This window comes from Leptosomus discolor, chromosome 2 (assembly GCF_034619465.1).
Source record: "Leptosomus discolor isolate bLepDis1 chromosome 2, bLepDis1.hap2, whole genome shotgun sequence".
In the NCBI taxonomy this organism is placed as follows: domain Eukaryota; kingdom Metazoa; phylum Chordata; class Aves; order Leptosomiformes; family Leptosomidae; genus Leptosomus; species Leptosomus discolor.
This window is the reverse complement of record NC_141392.1, coordinates 43312553-43329967: the sequence shown is the minus strand read 5'-3', so window position 1 is coordinate 43329967 and position 17415 is coordinate 43312553. Positions and strand designations below refer to the sequence as shown.

At 42.8% G+C, this 17415-nt stretch overlaps 1 protein-coding gene across 2 annotated transcripts; it reads left to right on the top strand.

Moving 5' to 3' along the window:
• The first annotated feature begins 1639 nt into the window (after nt 1–1639).
• Nucleotides 1640–16729, top strand: LGALS8 (galectin 8). Of its 2 annotated transcripts, XM_086482337.1 has the most exons (10): nt 1640–1695; nt 3903–4040; nt 7642–7730; nt 8538–8748; nt 9397–9513; nt 11247–11303; nt 11384–11410; nt 12780–12868; nt 14798–14963; nt 15418–16729. In XM_086482337.1, exons 2-10 carry the CDS (start codon nt 3999–4001, stop codon nt 15565–15567), a joined length of 948 nt encoding a protein of 315 aa, XP_086338463.1. In that variant the 5' UTR covers nt 1640–1695; nt 3903–3998; the 3' UTR covers nt 15568–16729. The 2 variants fall into 2 exon arrangements, with proteins under 2 accessions (XP_086338463.1, XP_086338465.1); XM_086482339.1 differs by lacking the exon at nt 11384–11410.
• Nucleotides 16730–17415: the final 686 nt, after the last annotated feature.

Sequence of the window (17415 nt, the reverse complement as noted above, 5' to 3'; positions counted from 1 at the left end):
CATGTTAATCAAACAGCTGTGCTGCTTTGGTAAAGAACTGGTGTACACTTTAAATCAGTGAATTTCCTTTGGGTTGTTTCTTCACCAAAGTAAAAGAGCTCTGAGCCAGAAGTAAAGTACTAAAACTCTGTTTTCTGTGGTTCTTCTAGAAACACTTCCACTTACTGCTCCTCCTTTCAGCATTACCACTTCCTCCTTCCAGCCCTTCAGGGTATTTTCTGTCCCTGTTGTTTGACCCAAACTTGCCAACCTGCTTTGAGGTTGCTGTCCAATACTGAGAAGTGAAGGTGTTTCATGTACTTCTGTCTGTCTGGTTTTATCAAAACTTTCTACTCTTTAAACTAGAATGCCTGGAATAATAGCTCCAACTGAAAACTTAAGTGGTAGTTCAGGCTCTAGGACCTTTTCTTCAATCTCTTGCAAAAAGTGCAGTGGTATTTTGTAGAACAATTGAATAGTTGGCTTTTTGTTATCACCTGACTACAGACAATAGTTCTAGGTCCTCTCTCAAAACCATGCATGATTCGAAGGTATCTTTCCTCAAGCAATCTGCTTTGCTGCTCTTTAATCTGAATAGCTCATTTCTGCAGTTCTCCTCAAAAGAAATGTTATCATACCTTTCTGTGAATGCATCCTTCAAAGCTGATGTACCCTTGAAAGCAGCAATCCTACCAACCATTAGCAGAACTCTAGCAAGTGGATATGATTTGGTATGTGGTGTTTTTTTTTTTTTTTTTCGTGCTGGTTAATTGTAGGAGACTGTATATTATCTAGCTAAGATATTGAAATGGTCTTTGTGACCAGAGTGGCTGAATACCTTTCTAACTTTGCTATAGCCATGTGCACTGCTTCCTGCAAGGCTAAGAAATGCTGTAATGCCTGTAATTGAATGGGATGCAGTGATTTTTTTTTTGTGGGCTTTTTGTGTTGCAACCTTTGGTTTTGTGCTTAATAGACTGAAACAGCCAAAGCCTGTAAGGGAACTGGAAGCTGTGGGTATGAGACTGTGGGCAGGTATAAGATTTCCAGGTTTCAGGAACTCCACAGTCCTGGAGTGGCAAATGACCCCGTTGGCTTTGAATGCCGCATTTGGGTCTGGTCACAGGAGGCGCGTCCTGCCAGGAGGAGGTGAGGTGGGCTAGGCTGCAACGAAGGGCCCGCCGAGGAAACACAAAGCATCAAGTGGAGGTTTGCAGCAGAAACCTTGTGGTAGCGTTGGGGACCTGAATTAACTTTACGACCGAGCTGTTACTTCAGCGCTGGTAAACCCAAGCCCGCAGGGCCCGCGCCGGAGCAGTGGCGCCGGGACCTGTGGCCAGGCCTGGGCCCAGCAGCGCTCTCGGACAGATCCCGGGCCCGGTTGGGGGCCAGGCCGAGAAACGGCGTGGTCCCCGCGCAGCCCTCCTCCCCGGGTCACGGCGATGCCGCCCTCCCGGGCGCTCTGCTGGTCGGCCCAGGAGGAAGTGATCCGCCCTCGGCTGGGGCCAGGCGCGGCCGCAGCGCTGGGGAAGGGCCGCCGGGCCAGGGAGCCACGCGGGCGGCCGCCGGTGCCCGCCGAGGTGCGCGGCGGTGTTGGAGACGGCCGGAAGCGGCTGGGAGGGGCCAGGCCGGGGGCGGAGCGGGCGCGATGGCAGCGGGGACGGCCTGAGCCCGTGGGTCTGCCGGCGCCGGTAGCCGCGGGAGTGCGTTGTGCAGGTAAGGAGGGAGCGTCCCGTTCGGGGGCAGCCGGAGAGTGGAAGTAGGAGTAACCCCCGCTGGCGTGCCTGCCTGTCGGGGAGAGGGGGCTGCTGCCTGTCGGGGCCGAGGCGGGCCCGGCCGAAGTAGGCGCCCGCTGGGGCCGGAGGTTGCTCGGAGGGCGTTGAGGCCGAAGTGGCCGAGGTTTCTTGATGAAACTAGTCCTGAGTTGTCGTGTCGGGTTTGTAGCCGGGGGCGGGGGTACGCCGGTGGGGTCTTGTACCCTAATTGCTTGCAGATACCCGGGGAGTACCTCGCTTGTTCTCTCTGCGGGAGTCTTGTTTGCCTGGGTGTAAAGTCTAGCTTTGATTCTAAAGGCTAACCTGAGTTACCCTCGCGAATGGTGTTTTCTGCATGTCACAGTGGCACAGCGTAATAGCTGGTTGTTGGCCTTTCTGTTTTCCTGTTTTTTTTTTTTAACGAAGAGGTTTTCAGCAGTTTTCCAATGTGTGGCATAACAGGAAAGTGTGTTTATCTTTTTCAGCTCTAAAAGTATAGTCAGGAAACCTTAACTCACAGTGTTGCAGACTTAAGATTTGGTGTAACGAGTACTGACAGCGGTTCCCCTGACGGAAGGTTGCAGGAGAGCCTTACAGTTGCGCACCCATCTGCTGTTTTGTCAAACAGAGCCTGACTTGCAGCTTTCCTTCATTATTGTGACCTTTTCAATAAAAAACTAATAACTGAATGAAAAACCCCCTCAACCCATCCCTTTGCCGTAATGCCACCGGGTCTGCCAAGACTGACAGTCAGTTCTGTTCCAGGATCTTCTTTCCGCAGGATCTAGATTGCTGTTGCACACCCAGGGACGTTCACTCAGCAGACTGCTGGACGCTGGGTTGTAGGTCAGGGTTTCACTTTTTTAATTTTTTTTTTTTTTCTGTCTGCTATTGGACTTTCCGATGCTAAAGGCAGACTTATTGCTTGCTTTGATCTTGATTTCCTGCTTTCAAAAATGAAAGCAGTGAAATTTGCCTGCCTTCACACTTTCCTGTTGTGAGTTGATGGTGGTATCCTGTGAGAATCAAACAGGCAAGCCAGTTATGCAGCATAGACACCTTATGTTCTCCAAATTGCATTCTAGACGCTGGTCTTAAGTGGGAGGATTAATATCTTTCTGGCCCAAATCTCCCACAAGATAAGGCAGATGGCAATGGGTCACTCAATTGTTGAATCATTGCAGAAATTAACTGCAGGGCACTGTGGAACATGTCACAGACCTTGGATTTTTGGTTAGGTTGTGAGGGATTTTTTGTTCTTTTTTTTTTTTTTTTTCTTCTTCTAATGTTGCTAGCAGTTGTTGCACAGTAATGATGCAAGAACCCTCACCTTTGACTTTTTCCCTGTCTGACTGTCATCACCACACAATTTGCATGGAACTTTAAATTTTTTCTCCAGAATGTGCAAGAAATAATTACTTAGTTGATTCAATTGGGCCTTGAATTTTGGTCACTTCATTAGAAGATTTGCTAAAGAAATCAGTGTAGTTGGATATACTCACAAGCTGTTGTTTCATTTCTTATTAATGTTGTGCATCTAATGCAAGTTTTACAAATTTCCGTAGTTATTTGTGGAGTTCAGGGGTTGTATGTGTTGGAGGAAGAAACATAAACCACTCTTTGCTTCCCTGCTATGTCTTTGCCTGGTAGCTCCTAACTTTATGTAAGATAAAACTGGAAAAAGCAAGTTCAGCCCCTAGATTTTGTCTGCTTTGGGAAATCTGGGGATAGCATAGAAAGTGTTAAAGGAAACAGAAGTGGTTGTTTTTTTGTTTTGGAAAAACTGCTTTTGGTACTGTGTATCTTTTTCCTGTCTGCAGGCAGGGGTGAGCTGCAAATGGAGAGCTATTGGGGCCCAGCTGACGAGCACAGAGTTGTTGGTGTTCCCTTGTACAATGATGATTTTTATGTGGGATTCTGTCTCTGTATGTGTAATCTGAGGAAGCTGCTGTGCTTCCTGTCCTGCTGTGTGTGCTGTCCCTTGTTGGAGTGGCACCTTACTTCTTTAAGCAAGCCTTTATTTTTTGTATTTCAAAACTCCAGCAAATTTCTTGGAAAGGAAAGATGTTTGCATCATTTCTTGTGCTGTTAAAGTTGTACCCTTGGAGGGTTTTACTTCATGTAGTGTCACTTTGTTTCTTTCTAATTAAAAGTTTTGGTTTCTTGAAGGGATCCCTCATTTGGTGCTGCCTGACCAGTGAGTACTTTAAATACGCTTCAGCAGTGGTCACACAGAACCGACAAACTTAAACTGGAGGAGGGAAGATGATGTCCTTGGATGGGCAGCGGAAGACAATCAGTAACCCGGTAACTCCCCTGTCATGTCAACAACTTTTTCCTTGGGAAATGGGACCTTGCTGTTTTATGTCAATAGTTGGTACTCGTACTGTTCTGTATAGTGAGGGGTGTTACTGAGAGCTCTTTGCATTGCTCGGGTGTTTGAAGGAAAATGTCACAGGTGATGCTAGGCACCGGTGGTGTTTAGAAATCGTGCTGTAAGCGAATGGACACTTAATGCACAGGACTTCCAAAACAGGAAGGAAGTTCTGTCGGCCTTGGAGGGTGACCCTTTTTCATACACAGCTTATGTGGATGTCTGGCATTTTCGCAGAACATGCTGATCGAAAGTGAAAATATGATAAGCAGTGTTTTCACTCCCAATTCCCTGAACGCGGGTGGCACCTGGCAGCCCTCCTGAAATATTTTTTTTTGTGGTCCTTATAACTTCAGTCTGAACAACTAAACTTGGAATCTTTTTTGGTAGTTGATATCTTACCTTACAATAAATCCTGTTTTATAGGGAAGACTTGAGCTAACACAATTCAGCAGCTGCAGAGAGTGGATCTGACAGAATGTTGTTTGCCTAGCTTAGAGTCTGGAGACTTTCTCTGAAAAGCTCTGGTATTCTCATCGTCTGGGGCAGCGGCCTGACACTGATATGTGGCTAAAGGGGTGGGCTGGAGCTGTGCTTTTCGTTTTATCTTTAAAAAGCTAGTTCCTTTGAGCCTGCAGGAAATAGTGTTTTTAACATTCTGTGACAGAACTGTTTAAAAATATTAAAGTCTGTAGAATATCTGTGTGGAGTGTGCAGTAGTGCAGATCTGCACAGGACATCCTTATCTATTGCAGCTTTGCACTGATACAGACCTCCAGACAAGGCCATGAGCAACCTACTCTGTCTGACCTTGCTTTGATCAATGCATTGGGCTGGAGACACCAGAAGTCTTCCAGCCTCAGTCCTTCTGTGATTCTGTCACCTGTGTGATACCACGGAGTGAACTTAATAGGGATGGAGGAGGGCAGGCGATGAAGATTTCAGTTCCATGAGCAGCAAAACTTAGCAGCTTTATTACAGGTTTGAGGCTGAGACTTATTTCTTCACTACTGTACTGTTCCAAATCATCCAGAGAGAATCCTACTTTCCTCTTTATGCCCTTTGCTCCACCTGTCTGGCAAGAAATGTTGTCATGCCCCATCTGATGGGGTAGCTGTCCACTACCCAGCGAGGTGGATGAAAACCATGTTATCACAGTCCTTTCCTCTGTAAGAGCATAATCTATCCTCTTGTTTTGTGAAAACTGGCAGATACTGTAAAGAACTCGATCTTCAAGACCTCTCAAACTCAGTTGGCATTGACCAATTGGCTTCAGAGGTAATTTTTGGAGGTGTGGAAGAGAGCTGGGATACTGGTAGATCATGTGATGTCACAAGCATTACTCTTAATAAATGAAGAAAAATTAGTAGAAGAACATCTGGAGACGTGAGGAAATTACAGGTGCATTCTCTGATCATGAAACCTCATTAAGTCTGTAGTATTGCACCCAGGAAATGCTCTATTATGGCCTTGCAGATTCCATGTCCGAGCTTCTGAAGAGTTGATGGGCCAACCTTCTTTTCTCTTAAATAAATGCATCCTTTTGAATGTAAAGAAGTGGTTTTGCTACGGCTTCCCTTCAAGGGGTGAATAACTTTGATCCACCGGAGTGGTTAATTCCAGGCACCCCTGACCTGTGTCTGTATGTTTTTCTGGTTCGTCTTTGGAGACTGAACCAGTAATTTATTACTCTGCTGCATTACTCAGAGCTGCTACTCCTCAGGAGCAGTGTGTTAAAACTAAAATAATCAAGATTTTTTAATTATTATTATTGTTGTTTGTATTCTTTGAATAAAAATGAGCCTCTTGTGTACAGCTTGTATATTAAGGAAACAAGCTACTGCCAGGAAGCAAGGAGATTCCAGCCTATTTATTGTTTCACTTTTAACTCTTAATTTCACATTTTGGTCCTCCTGTACTGCACCTGCTTAAGCCAATAAAAATAAAAGAGACTTAAAACAACTTGACCATTTGTAAGATTATGTTTAAGAAGCAAGTTTTGCCTGCTGTAGAAGGGGACAACTGCAAATTAGATTTTGTGCAATGAGTGGATAGCTGAGAAGGGAAGTGGAGAAAGGGCGGAAAAGGATATGTATGTACTGGCAGAAACGATCAACACTGGATTTAAACAATTTTTGCTGTCATTCTCCCTTGCCTTCTGACAAACTCACAAGAATAGGTGTCAGCAAACACTTCACCTTTTCATGTCTTCCTGTTTCGCATGATGAGATAGGCAAAAAAACCCCACAAACAAAAACAAACAAACAAACAAAACCAAACAAAAACCCCAGAGATCTCAACTTGTCCTTTTATGATCCAATATTCCATTCAAGAGTAGTATTTCAGTCTGTTCGTTGTTTGTTGTTAAATTACTGGAACTCTTGCTTGCAATTGATGTTTCATGTCAAAGATGTCCTAAAATCTTATACACTGTTCCATAGATCAGGCATTTTTTGGGGAAAAAAAAACCCAAAACAAACAAACCAAAACCAACCTTGGCAGAAATTTTTGTCTGTTAACCAGAGCAAATGCCATGTTTGCTAAAATTTATTTCCTTTTTCAATCTAAAGCACATGTGATGAGATGCAGACTTAACAGTCTCCTGTGAGCTTCCACAGTTTAAGGTGCTCACCTTCCCTCCCCAAAATGCTGGGTGCACCAGCTGGTGGTCAGGGTAGGGCTTCTGTCAGCATGTCTGAGCCTTTGCCACAGAGCTGTGCTGGGGTGTTTGGGGCTTTTATCTTAACTGACATGTCCCCTCATATGGCTTAACAACTCCTACCATGTTTGCCATTTCAGTTTAGCATGATGTACGTGTGTTATCTTCTCCAGCTGATGATAGGGAAGAAAAAATAGTCAGGTTTTGAGCCAGACTGCATGTCATAGATACCATAAAGACCGAGAGCCCTGAACAGGGCTATTTCAGTGCACCTTGCAGTTCTTGGCTCATTAGGATGAGGTATTTTGTGGTGTTTGTCATGTAGTTTTTACTAAGAAGACACTCTGTGACACAGTTTCTTCTTTTCCCATCACTGTTTTCCAAAATGGAGCAAGAACAAGCTAAAAGGCAGCTGGTGTAGGCTGCGGTAGGAAGCCTCCTGCTACCAGAAAAGGGCTGATAATGGTCAGCCCTTGGCAATGACCTAATTTGAAGTGAATCCTCTTTATAGTCTATTAAAAGTCAGGCAATAAAATATTACCGCTCTTCATTTGAGAGCTAGGAATGGAGGCTGGAAATTTTAGTTTTAATTTTTATCTGAGAGGCTTGCTTTTCATAGGTGAAAATCTGCTGGGTTTTTCCTTCCTATTGTGGTGGGTATTTAGTGCTTTTCTATTGCTTCTTTTAAATAAAATGCTAGTTCTGTTTCTTTCAATGTGCTAGAGCACCACATCATTAAGTATTAGAATATTATTTTTAAAACTATTGAGAGTTTTTTTTATCGTCCATTGCAAAATGTTATTTAAATCTTTTTTTCTTCTCTCTTTTTTTTTTTTTTTTTTTTTTTTTTTTTTTTTTTCCCCCTTCTCTTCTAGACCATTCCGTATGTTGGGACAATACTTGGTGGCCTTGTTCCTGGAGAGCTAATTGTGATACATGGGACTGTTCCTGATGATGCAGACAGGTAGTGGCTACAGTGTCACTTTTTGCAGTGTCACCATGAGCAAGAATGTATTACATGGATAAAGTGTTTCAAGGGGTCCCATTTACGATTGCACACAAAGGCTTGATTTAAATCCTTGTGATAGCATCAGGGTGAATGCAGGCTTAATTGCTTAATGAAAGCTTTGTGATGGGAAGTGGAAGATGAAGTTATTTTTTGCCTTCTGTTGATCTTCTCTTCTTTCTTTTTGCTTTGCCTGCTTCAATGATTCCCACCCCACTCCATCATAGCATACGTCTGCTTGTCTAAAGAGGTTATCCGAGGCTAACAAAGTTGATGACTGAGTGTGTTGTGTGAAGAAATTAACTTAAACTGGGATAAGGAGGTATGAACTAGTGCACGTGCCCAGTATAGAGGTTCTGTTCACAGAATTACAGAGTGGTGGGGGTTGGAAGGGACCTCTGGAGATCACCTAGTCGAACCCCCCTGCCAGAGCAGATTCACCTAGAGCAGGTCGCACAGGGCTGCAGCCAGATGGGTTTTGAATATCTCCAGGGAAGGAGACTCTTAAGAAGGACCTTACATAGTATGAATGGTGACCATTAAATTAATACTTAAATATTTTAGTTCATTTCTATAAATCATGGGAGAACCTTTCACAAGTGTGTAGGAGTTGGACAGATATGTGTTTGGGTTTTTTTCCTTATCCAGCAACACTCATTGTGTCTGCCTTTTGTGAGGCTCCACAGTAAAACATAAGTGTATGAAACTTTTTGGTGATTTCTTGCAGACTGAGCTGAATGTGGTGTGTCTTACTTTTATGGTTAGGTTCCAGGTGGATTTACAGTGTGGCAGCAGCATAAAGCCTCGAGCTGATGTGGCGTTTCATTTCAACCCCCGCTTCAAAAGATCTGGCTGCATTGTTTGCAACACACTGGAGAGGGAAAAATGGGGCTGGGAGGAGATCACTTACGAGATGCCCTTTCAAAAAGGGAAGTCATTTGAGATTGTCATCATGATTTTAAAGGAGAAATTCCAGGTGAGTCTGGGTTGATTCTGTAGCCAGTTGTCAGGCCAATAAGAGAGGTATTTTGTATACTTACAAGAAGCAGCTGGAAGCCTTGGTTTCTCTGTTACTGTTTCTGTAGTCTAACTACAGAAAATTTTAGAAGCTTTTCTTTAAAGAAGTGCTAGGTAAATCAGACCTTTGATTTTGTATTGCTTTTCTGTGAGTTGGGTGAGTAGGCAAGTAACTACCTGCTGTGGCTAATGGCTACGCCACCCTTCCCTTCTTACGTGCAAAAGGCTGACCTTAGGATAAACCTGTTTTGTAACTAGTGTAGGACAGTCCTCTGGGAGGAAACGTGAGGTGTATTTGTCTTGCTCTGTTAGACAGCAGTAATAGATTCTGTTAGATTGATAATACCAATACATTGGTAGATGATCAGGTGATAGAAACAAAAGGTGTGAAATGCAGATTTTAGCGTAGGCAAATAAATCTCCTTCATAGTGATGGAAAGAGAGACTGAATTGTGGGTGGGATGAACTTAGTTGCTCTGATATTTCTGGGACACTCCCTGCTTCTGTACCAAACCAGTGTAAAACAGATGTATGCATACAGTTTGATACATGGCTGGTGTAATATATGTTTAATACAATTTTCCTATGTTGTTTCCTGTCTCTTTAGGTGACTGTAAACAAGAAGCACTTGCTGCTCTACAACCACAGAATTAGCTTTGAAAGAATAGATACTCTTGGAATATATGGCAAAGTGCAGATCAAAACTATAGATTTTGTTTCTAAAGTAAGTTATGTAGGCAGCTGACTTGTTCGATTCCTTTTCTCTGTCTTGCTAAACTACAGAGTAGGATTTATGGTGAAAAAGGAAGTAAAGAAAAGCAGCTACACAGTCTAACATCAATAAGATTTCCCCCCCACCCCTGCATTTCAACATGTGAGTCTCATGTGAGGGTCTCTGTCTTCCCATTTTAGTCTTGAAGTTGGGGGCAAAAGGGTGACAAAAGTTACAGCATACAAAGTTAACAGGACAGATGGTATAAGAATTGATTTGGTACTGGATCTAGGAATGGATTAGCCTTTTCAAATATTGCAGGAGCTCTAAAATGACCTCTCAGTATTCAGTGCTTCTAAGTGATAAGTTCAGCCATGGCTGTAACTTGTTGCTTGGCTTCTAAATACCAAGTTTAGCCACAGCTGGGACTGCTTGTGCACGTAACCCTGTTTTTCCTGCTAAAATGACTGAATAGTTGAATGACGTGATAAGTAGGAGTGTACATTTATTTCTGGGGAGCGAGAAGAGGTGTCGTTTCTTGAAGACTTTGTGGCTTGACTTGCACTTGGACCAAACAGCGGTGGATTTAAAGTAAAGGCAGTGCTGTATTTCCTCTGAGCTGCCAGCTCTGCTAGAGAAAGTAAACCAACAGGGCAGGGAGGAGTTGAACAATGATTTTGCCTGTGCAGAAGGAGAGATCCATCTGCTTTGGAAGAGAGACTTCCAGAGCAGAAACAGAAGGTGATAAATTCCAAGGAGATACAGAAGGTGAATGCCTTTTCCCTTTCTTCCTGCTAGTCACTAAGGCAGCCTAGCTTCTCCTGTGTCACATTCCGCCCCATCCTCACTATACTGTGGGCGGAGCTCGGGTCTCTTGCTGCCAAACATTAGGTCTAAGTCAGGTCAGCAGACTAATAACTGTGTTGAAAGAAGTTGGAGATTTGGGCCTGAAAGAAATGGGGTCTAAGCTTTAAAGATGTGTTACTCCCTGATCATTTCCAAAGCCTATGTACAGACTTTTATGGGCATGTTGCCAGAATAATGTTTCTTCAAAGCTGTCTGAGTCCTGGTCTTGGAGGACTGACTCTGAGAAGAGCTTGGGGGCAAGCAGGTGCTGTAGGTCGATTTGTGTCCCAAGCACAAACCAGAGTTGCTTTAATCTGTGGTTGCTGATGCTGTATCCTTTGGGGAAGAAAGGAATGGAGAAGGACAATTGTTTCCTTTTTGTCTTTGCTTCGTAATTATATAATCTTCTGTGGAGGAAGATGGAGGCTTGTATTGAAATAAGCAAGTTGAAGACACAATCTGCGAGGGCTAAGCTGGAGCTGTATCTCTGCATGGCCATGTTGCTCATCTGTCTTTCCCATGGAAAGGGACAGAGATGCAGGAGGCTGCTTAGAATCCTGAGGCCCCCTGCGTGGACCTGCCCTGATGGTATTCCTACCCCAGTGAGGAAGGCTGAGTGGATACCCTCAGATGCTAAGGGGTTAACAGTGTTCTGACTATTAAGTAGAGATTCAAACTGTAATGAGGTGGTCTTTAGAATCTCAATTTGGTTTCAGCAGTTGATCTTCAGGACTTTTCCTTGGTTTGTAGGGATTTGTTTTTTTCTTACCATAGCTCTGGATTTCCGTGTTAACAGTTCACCCTTCAAAGCAGCACAGATCCTTACACAGTCCTAAACTAATTTCATGTTAAAGTTTTATCCTGTTAGCAGTGACATCTAAATATCTCTGTTTCTGCAGTCTTTACAAGGCTCTCTGCCATCATCTCCAGGAGTAACAAGGATAAACACAGAAAACGTATGTATGTTTGTTTGCAAAAGGTTGAATGAATGTCCCTGTTATCTGATTAGCTAGTTAATGTTTGTTTTCTCTTGTAGGAGAAAATGCCAGATGGTTCACAATTTGTAAGTGTTTCATGTAGACTTGTGGCAAATGTGAAGAGTAAAAAAAAATCAAAAACCTCTCCGTTATTCATGAAAAAACATGCACAGAGCAAGGGAATCGAGAATGTGCTGGGAGATGGTCATCAATGAGGTTTTGTAGAGAGTAATCCTCTTTTCTGCTGGTAGTAAAAGTGAGGCTACTTGTTAAATAATTTAGAAAACCCAAAAGATAAACACAGCATCTGCAGCCATAAACTGAGAAATAAAAAGTGAGGTACCTGGAGTTTTAAGAGACGAAATCTCACTAATAACCTTTTTTTCAAATAAGCATACTTAATTTTCTCTGACTTGGGGAATACAAAAGTATTCTGCACTCATATTATGCCAGATGGCCTTATGTTAATGTGTGTATCTCAGAACCTGTCTGGCTACATCTTCCTCTGGCTGACAGATCCACGCTTTCCCTGTATACGCTTCAGGTGGCTGGATGCGAGCATCGCACCTTAGGGTTGGAACCCGCACCCAGCTAGCACGGGGCATAGAGAGCGTGCGTGCTCATCTTTTGCAAAAAGCTGCACAGGTGGATGGTATCCAGACTGGAGTAAGGAGCACAGTCAAACTGAAAAGGGGTTGGAAGCCAGGAATATGTACAAATAGGATTTGTCGAGAAGGTGGAGTTGCAGTGAGTGCCATGATTTTAGTCGCATTGGCACTTGACAGTCAGCCTTATTCAGTCTTCTTTTCAAAACCAAGAAACATGCAATGTTGTCATTTGCAAGTGGTGGATTTCAGCAAAAAAATAAGGTGAAATACTTCTCCATTCACTCCTTTTCCCTGATCAAAGTAACTTCCAACACAGCGAAAAAGAAAGTCAAATAAAATACTTGCACTATCTGTCATTATGAACTGGTGCCAGGAGGACAGGGTACCCAGTGACCCTATTTCTAGTACTTAGGCAACTGTGGGACTACACACCGAGCATGAGTCTTATTCTTTAAAGCACAACTGGGGCTTGCAGAGAGGAGAGGTCGGGATGTCTGTATCTGAATAATTACGTGATACAAATTTAAATTAGTGCAGCTTGCTTTTTTTTCTTTTTCATTCTTCCCCTCCTTCTGCCATTAGTGGTGGCAGAAGTAGTTGTAAATAATGTTTATTTTGACCCTAAGGTGGTAGTCTAAAGAAAAAACCTGACATATTGGTATGTTAATCAGCCTAACTTTTCCACTAGAGTGTTAGTATTCCAGAACATGTTGGCAGGACTAACTGTGGCTGTAAGTGCAGACTGGCAATTGTAGGCCAAATTTCTTCCTGCCATAGTAAAGCTTAGCTTGTATATTGAAAAAAAAATAAGTCACTGTCAAAATTTTTACTGGTGTTGTATTTCCAGGGAGTTCCTTATGTTGGGAAGCTCGATACTGCACTTCGTCCAGGATGCACAGTTGCCATTAAAGGGGAAGTGAATAAAAAGCCAAAGAGGTAAGTGTTATGGAATTTTTTCTGCCAGTTAACTGAGCTACTCTTGAGAATGAGTAGGCTTTTCCGTTGCCTCAGTATATCCTTACTCACTTGCAACTTTACATCTGGCATCATCTGAAACTGCAGTTTTCTCAGGAACCTGCAGGATACCGCTTTAGAGAAGACTTAAAAGAGCAGCTCCGTTGTGAAAGGTGAAGGTAAAACCTGAGTGTCTCGCCTCCTAAATCTGCATCGTTCACAAGATTGTGTGTCTGTTCAGGGTTTCCATTGTGAAAGGCATGTGAGCACACACATCGTACAAAGACAGCTTTTAATCTAAAGAGATCTAAGGGTAAGGGAACTGGCAGAAGTAGGTGGAAAATGAGTGAGCGAGAGGAGTTGCTGGTGTCCTGGAATGCTGCATGTTACAGTGTTTCTCTGAATACTTCTTGGACGGCCTCCTGGGGGACTGCATAAGCATGCAGGTGCCTAACTGACAACAAGAGTGATGACAGCTGGTAGGGGAGTATGAGCCTTAATTTTGATAGCAAATTAGGAACAGTGTGTTGCAAAGACGACATTTTCCCAACATGGTTTAAATAGAGAGGAAAAAAAAAAAAACGGGGAGCATAACATGATCAAAATGGAGCTGAGGAATTGTCTGTGCTTCATCATGCCCTTTGCTTGAAGGGTGGTTTTGCCTGTGCAGAAACATGCCTGAAAATGAAGCAATTCATGCAAATGATGAGAAGCATGTTTTTTACACTGTGTGTATGCATTGCACTCCTGCTTCCTCAGAGCACATATCTTCCCAGCAGCTGAACAGCACTCAGAGTTCATATGAATACTGGAACCCAAGGTCTAGAAATCTCATTAACAAAGTTGGAACGGACTTTAAATTGGACAGGATAATTTAAAAAAAAATACTTAATACCATTTGTTTTCCATCTTTTGGCTTGAAAATCTTATTAGCACATTTCAAGTGCTGAATGTACTGCTCGTAAGGCTGAAGAGGCTTTTGGGTGTTAGTTAAAGCGTTGCAGGTTGCCTGGTCTTTGTGTTTGTGCTTTTAAACGTATAAGTTACTTAATGTCTTTCACTCGGTTCGCACAGTTGTAGATGTTAGTTTTTTATGGTAAAAAAAGAGGACTTCACAGTGTGGCTGTTGCTGTATTTCATTCTAGGCCTCTCAAAGGAGGGAAATAACATGACAGCTGGAGCTAATTTGGGGGGAGGAATAGTTCTTCTTCAAATGCAGTGAGGTCTTTGCCACAGGTTGAAGCATTCATTTGAATTTGCATGACTCTCCCCTCTGATCACTCTTCTCCAGAGCTCCCCTTTAGGAACCCTGTGTTGTGGAGATGTCTGAGACTGCAGAGTATGCGTTCAGCCTGGGCAGAGCTACGCTGCCTATGAAGTAACGCTTTGTATGCCTAGTGCCCCACTAATCTTAACTATATGGAGAGAATCCTGAAACATTTCCTTGTAGAATCCTCAAACATTTCTTTAGAGTCTAACCAGTTTGTTGGCAGGAAGAATATAATGTCTTAAGGTAAAACACAGCCTCCCACTCTCCGCTGCCCAAGTTAAGAGAAGGAGGTGGTGGAACAAGTAGCACCATATGTTTCTGTGAGAATGCCGCTTCCCAGTGCTGTAGGGGAGCAGCACTTGGCCCGCTTGGCTCAGTGCCTCCTTGCTGAGACAGGAACAGAAAGCTGGGAGTGATGAAGCAGATCTAGCAGGGTCGTGTGCATTTGCTGCCTCCAGCAAAGGTTTCTGTGCAAAGGGGACAAATGCTGTTAACTGCCTGCTTGGTTCTTCAGGTGAATCGTGGTCCTGGCTCCAGAACAGTTGTGAATATTAGCTAAGGACTTGATAAATAGTGTGGACCATGTTTGCATCATGTTCATAAACCCTTGGTATAGTAAACTTTAAAAAAATATCTTCCAGCTTTGCAGTAAATCTGAAATCAAGTGACTCAAAGGACATTGCGTTACATCTGAATCCCCGAGTGAAAAATCAAGTTTTTGTAAGAAACTCATACCTTCATGACAGCTGGGGAGAAGAAGAAAAGGAAGTTGCCAACTTCCCTTTCAGTCCAGGGATGTACTTTGAGGTAAGATTAACTGAAACATAGCATCAGACTGGTAATTCTGCGAGAAGGATTAGCAGTGGTGCTTAACTGTCATGTCGCCAATACAGATTTAAATAAAACTGCCATTACTGCATTTCAGTGTCTCGAGAATATTTAGGATTAAATGGGACCATAGGGAGCAGAGATTTGGCTTGGGTTTAATGACAGTTTTCTTTTTAAATAGTGGCAAGAATTCAGCCTGTGCTTAGAACAAATTTTAATTGAATTCACTTGGACCGGATGATCCTTATGGGTCCCTTCCAACTTGCGTTATTCTATGAATTTTATTGAAGTTCCACTTTTTAAAATGTTTCTTTTGCATGAAACATTTTTTGTAACAGAAACAGGGCTTGCCCAAGTCTAGGCTAGATCATCAGGTTGTTTTTCATGTCTTAGGTGAACTTAAAACTTAACCATTTCTCTTCTTGCTCTTCAGCTGATCATTTTCTGTGATGCCCACCAGTTCAAAGTTGCTGTTAATGGCATTCACACTCTGGAGTACAAGCATCGTTTTAAACAACTTGAAAAGATCAACATAGTGGAAATCATGGGAGACATTCAGTTGTTAGATGTGAGGAGCTGGTAGTGCTTTTCGATCAGTACTAAAAGAATTAAACCTCTTCTAATGACAGTGCCTCCTTGTCAAGTACAAATAGGTGCTGACTTGTGCTGAGCCTGCCTTTATCAATCTAGGCTGCTGCCATCTGCCTCTCCAAGTTAGGTGAGTACCAGAACTGGTAACTGCGAGACTAAAATCCTCCTTTAGCTTACAGTATCCTGCCAAGCTAAACATTTGCTCAGATAAATCTGCTGTATTACTGAACCTGGCAATATGAAAGTGCTGCATCATGCTGTGTCTAACAAACAATTGCAGCCGGTATGTTTAAGTGAAACTGCTGCTCGGCACTCCTTGACAGCATACATTCAGTATTGTGAAGTAGAAACAAGACTGAAATAGGATCTGAAGATACGGTTATCCACCCCAAAAGGGACATTGATAATTCATTTAAAATATAATTATGAAATATACTCTTCTGCTTCTTAGTTTATATTAGCAACTGTAACCTTTTTACTGAGGTTGGATTAAGCAAACGATTGACCCATCAGTTCTAGCAAAAGGCAAGGAAGAATTTGAGCTTACTTCTTAGCCTGCTGCTGCAGTAGTACATTCTCTGACACTCATGGTTATGTCACCTCCTACTTAAAAGTGGCTTAAGTCAAACATACAGCAGCACTTCTAGCTTCTAATTTTCCAGAGTGAAACCAGTGAAAATGATTTAGGTGGTTCCAATTGCATGAACTTTTAAAACAAGCTTGTTTGATCTGAAATGGTTCCTAACTGATTTGAGATTGCTCAGGGACTGAAGTAGATGCTGGGTTTTCATTTTTTTTAAAAAATGTGTGAGCCTGGGTACTCCAGGCAGGGTTTCAGCTGAGATGAGATTGGGATAGTCATCAATAGAATAGAGAATGAATCCTTTTTCAGTCTTGTATTAAAATACTATCTATCTGAAACAAGCTGTTCCTATTTAATCAATTTTCTGTTAAAAAGTCAGTCTTAATTTTTATACTCTTTTTAAAATAAGTTGCTGCTGTCAATACATGCCTGAGGGATGTTCCCGTTTATCTCAACAGCTGCTAAAAGAGTGATGCAATTTCAAGAATAAGATGTACCCTAAAAGACTGTTTAAGATAAATTACCATATTTAATGTATAAAAAGCATAAATAAAACCATTTGTGAACTCTGCTTTTCTCCAAGCGTAGCTAAGTAGCTATGATCCCTTTTTGGTCTATATTTTGTCTTGTTTCACTTATTATCTTACCAGCCTCTCTCAGGTGGTATAGTGATCCTGACTGGCGGACCATTTCCCCATTGAGGGGCTGGTGATCCACAGACCCGTTACCCTGAGCAGGCCTAGGCCTCGGCTATGCTGGTGAGGCCTTCGGGACAGGGCTGCGCTGTATATCCCCAAACTTAGCTGGCCGATTTTCCCTCTGTAATTGCCATTACAGAGGCAGCTCCCACTCTGTAATGGCAATTACACCACTTGTGTGTGTCCTTGCCTTTAAGAGTTCAGCAGGAAGTTCTCATGTGAACATCCTTTTTATTTGAAAGCAGACGTGATTAATAGTTGTTTTATTTTAAGGAAGTCCTGTAAAAGCACAAATGAGCACAAGGGGGTGACCTTTCTGCAGATGGGATCTGCATGGCATGCTGCACCCTAAACAGAGGCCCAGTCCCAGCACCCCATGGGATGTAAGGTTATCCTATTTATAGTGTTAGTTCTAACCCCTTGCATTTTAAACCGTACTTTACAGAGTCTGAGTGCCTTTCTTACTAGCAGTGTAATGAACCAGCACCTCCTGGTCCAAAACAGGTGGTGAATGTTTTGGTAAACTTATTAACCGTAGCAAGCAATTTATTTTTGATCT

Coding starts and splice junctions, on each gene's coding strand:
- LGALS8 (XM_086482337.1), top strand. CDS start 3,999: ATGATGTCCTTGGATGGGCAGCGGAAGACAATCAGTAACCCG. Junction 11,411..12,779: donor TGCCAGATGGTTCACAATTT/GTAAGTGTTTCA, acceptor TTGTATTTCCAG/GGAGTTCCTTATGTTGGGAA. Junction 14,964..15,417: donor GTCCAGGGATGTACTTTGAG/GTAAGATTAACT, acceptor CTTGCTCTTCAG/CTGATCATTTTCTGTGATGC.